The sequence below is a fragment of the Stylophora pistillata genome, chromosome 2 (assembly GCF_964205215.1).
Source record: "Stylophora pistillata chromosome 2, jaStyPist1.2, whole genome shotgun sequence".
Lineage (NCBI taxonomy): Eukaryota > Metazoa > Cnidaria > Anthozoa > Scleractinia > Pocilloporidae > Stylophora > Stylophora pistillata.
The window spans coordinates 27,833,192-27,836,814 of record NC_142520.1 but is presented as its reverse complement, the minus strand read 5'-3'; the positions used below and the strand labels follow the sequence as shown (position 1 = coordinate 27,836,814).

Sequence of the window (3,623 nt, the reverse complement as noted above, 5' to 3'; positions counted from 1 at the left end):
CATCAAAACTTAACTTTTCAATGTTAGTAAGGTGCTATGACCTATATCATAATTCCTGTTTGTCAGTTTTGACACAATCCTTGGTATATTCTTTGCACAAATAGTTAAAGAGGTCCCTTGTTTTTCTGAACTCTGTATAAAGTTCATCTTCTCCAATGTCTCCAACCAAACCACCACACTTCTGAGCAAGTCTAGAGAACAAAATTGAGAACTTAATCAGATGAATTTTACCTCAGAAATCATGCAGAGCTAATAAAAAACTTCACGTTGCAACCTAGCACAAATCACACCATTAATTTGTTAAATTCAGATACAGTATTCCTTTTACAGCTCATGTATCATAGAAGCAATTATAGTACCCATAAATCCATGATCCATTTTTCATTTCTATCTTTATTCTTCCTCCTTCATACATGTAAACTAGTTAGAGGAAATCCTTCTATAGAGTTAAATCAAATTCAACTTTACACCAAGATAACTTCTGGCTGATAAGTTCCATCTTTATCATCACATGTTTAATGGGTGATACACTGACATTTTGAGAAGAACATAGATGTTTATAACCAATGGGGGCTAGAGGTTTGACCCTTTGCACCCTTACTGGGTATTCATATTCTTGATATAGTACTTCATACTTTTTCTATAGTGCTGATGTGAAGGACTTTTTTCATCATCTATCAAGAGCTTGACAATGATTTTATTTATTCTCATGATCTTAAATGCTTGATTCAGCAGTGACACTGTTATGAGAAATTAAATTTCAATCAATGTTAGGGGTTAGACGATTAGTAGTAATCTCACCTGCCGGGCCATTTGCCTCCCCCTTGCATCATACCAGGAAAGTCTTTTGCTTCCACACCCGGGCCAGACAAGCGGTTCACCCCCTGAACTGTTTTCAATCCATAGCTGAAGTTAAACAAGAAAAATTATTTGATCACATTACATTGATGTCAAGTGTTGTAAATAATTAAGGCCTAGAAATAGGTTGGCAGAGTACATGATTACTGAATGTAGTCTATTTGTTTTGAATTAGATTTGTTTGTTTGAATGAATGATTTTTTTTTTTTCATTTTTTACACTGACTCAGTAGCCTATAGGATACATGCATAAACAGATAACCAAATGTACTTTTCATTCTTCTTATTGCTATATTCTTGAAAGATTTAGGTTAAATATTATGTTATGCATTAAACCACTTCTCATTTCTACCAACTGCTTGCAATGTTCACGTTATTTTGAATTTCACACAAGAAATAAATTTTTAAAACTAATAATTATGAACTCAGTTTAAGTTTGGAGTCTATCCAAACTTTGAAGTCTATCCAAGCTTAAACTTGAAATTTAAAAATATTTAACAATCTCTCTCCTCCCTGCAATGTTAAAGTCCATCCTCAGGGTGAGTGGGTAGGACTAATTCTATAACAATCTCTCTCCTCCCTGCAATGTTTAAGTCCATCCTCAGGGTGAGTGAGTAGGACTAATTCTATAACAATCTCTCTCCTCCCTGCAATGTTAAAGTCCATCCTCAGGGTGAGTGGGTAGGACTAATTCTATAACAATCTCTCTCCTCCCTGCAATGTTTAAGTCCATCCTCAGGGTGAGTGGGTAGGACTAATTCTATAACAATCTCTCTCCTCCCTGCAATGTTAAAGTCCGTCCTCAGGGTGAGTGGGTAGGACTAATTCTATAACAATCTCTCTCCTCCCTGCAATGTTAAAGTCCATCCTCAGGGTGAGTGGGTAGGTCTAATTCTATAACAATCTCTCTCCTCCCTGCAATGTTAAAGTCCATCCTCAGAGTGAGTGGGTAGGAATAATTCTATAACAATCTCTCTCCTCCCTGCAATGTTAAAGTCCACCCTCAGGGTGAGTGGGTAGGTCTAATTCTATAACAATCTCTCTCCTCCCTGCAATGTTAAAGTCCATCCTCAGGGTGAGTGGGTATGGCTAATTCTGGAAACTATGCAAGTTTGGGTGAGATGTTGGGCTGGTTGTTAGTACTGCTTGACTCCAGATAAAAAGGCCTGGATCAGAACCCCTGCCACGTAATTTTATTCTCACAAATAAATTCACTCTTACAATCCCTCTCTCTACCCAATAGTTATAACGTGTTCTGGTTGAGTGTAAGGGAGCCTTGGAAAATTCTGGAGGTTGACATGTACAATGGACAAGCACTCCATTTGGGAAGGAGTACTGTAACATCACCTCTCCTCAACTCACCCCAAGGAGATAAGCTCTAGCAGAAAAAGGGTTTTTACCGGCAATATCAGACCACACTTTAAGCATAATAAAGTCCATGTAACATAAGCAACATCTCATCCTCAGAGCTGTAATTAACCCTTGAACTCCCATGATCTGATTGTTAATTCTCCCTCTAGCTGCTACACATTTCCTTATAAACTAGTTGTGAGAATTTGAAGGTAGATCGAGATAAGACTTCTACCTGGTAAGTTTGAGTATTCTCATTACCTGTTTGTTGAATAGTGTGTGGATATGACAAGGAGAATTTACATTATAATCATTTCTGGGGATTAAAGGGTTAACAGGTACACTTTCTACCTAATTAGTTTCATCCATCAAATAACTTACTCATCCCAAGAATTGTCGCAAACTGCCTCAAACACATCAAGGTAATCCGACTCTGGAAGTGGTTTTCCTTTCAAGGATGGTTTCTTATCTTCTGCTTTACGTAAAGCTTTACTCATCTATGGAAAAAATTGGAAGAAACGCCATAAACATGGACACGTGGATTGACTCTCTGTCTAATTGAACTTATTAAACTATATTTTAGCTCTGTAGCTTATTGGCCTGTTTCATCATTCAAAACTATTAAGCTTCAACTCTAAAGAAAAAATGAATTCATAAAAAATTTAAAACTGACAAAAAAGAAAGCGTTGTAGATACTGAAAAAAAGTTAACCTGAGTAAAAAATTAATAAGTGCACATATCAACTTACATGTAAAGTACTGAGTTGATAAAGTGCGGTGACCCAAAGAATAGAGACTAACAGTTTTGTTAAGTAACTACTCACCACCTACAAATTACATTAGCGGGTATTATATTAGTTCAGCCGTCCTTCATTACCTTCGCGGATCGCCAATTAACGCTGACAAGGGCGAAAAAACTCCTAAGAAAAGTGGCCAACTAATATTTCACAGACGAGCAGGTACATTTTCAAGAGGACAGCTATGACTCTTACAATTACCTGATAAGCAATCGCAGTGCAAGCGTCACACGTCATCTCAAACGACTTTGGGGTGTGCGGTGAATGTTGTTCTTCTTCATTCATTTTAGGCGTCTCAAAGCGCATTGGTTCTCCATCCTGACCGAGCGCTTTCACGCTCAGAAGAGCCAAGATGGAAAACACCACAACACCTTGTAAAGTCATCTCATTCACGAGTTATCTTTACCAAAGGGAGCAACACGCCTTGTGCAGAAGTGAACGGTAATCAAATGTCTCTAAATTTATCAAAGCATAAATAAATGAGTAGCTTGAAATGTGAAATTAGCGAAGCGACAAATCGTGTTTTGCCACGAGAAAACAGCAGGCAGTTGTTCTTTAGAAGCATACCGCTGGGCATTTGAACGGCGCTGTTGCAGTTCTTGCTCGGTTACGAAGCAAGT

The 3,623-nt window shown here is 37.8% G+C and overlaps 1 protein-coding gene across 1 annotated transcript in view; it reads right to left on the bottom strand.

The window, feature by feature from the left end:
• Positions 1-3,545, bottom strand: part of LOC111333739 (marginal zone B- and B1-cell-specific protein) — a 3,972-nt gene extending 427 nt beyond the window's left edge. Inside the window, exons 1-4 of the mRNA XM_022939370.2 lie at positions 3,205-3,545; positions 2,589-2,704; positions 802-906; positions 1-191 (exon numbers count right to left, since the gene is read on the bottom strand). The exon at positions 1-191 is cut by the window's left edge and continues 427 nt beyond it. Coding sequence (XP_022795105.2) covers positions 47-191; positions 802-906; positions 2,589-2,704; positions 3,205-3,387 — 549 coding nt within the window. The 5' untranslated portion in view covers positions 3,388-3,545 and the 3' untranslated portion in view covers positions 1-46. The remainder of the gene's footprint in view (positions 192-801; positions 907-2,588; positions 2,705-3,204) is intronic.
• Positions 3,546-3,623: the final 78 nt, after the last annotated feature.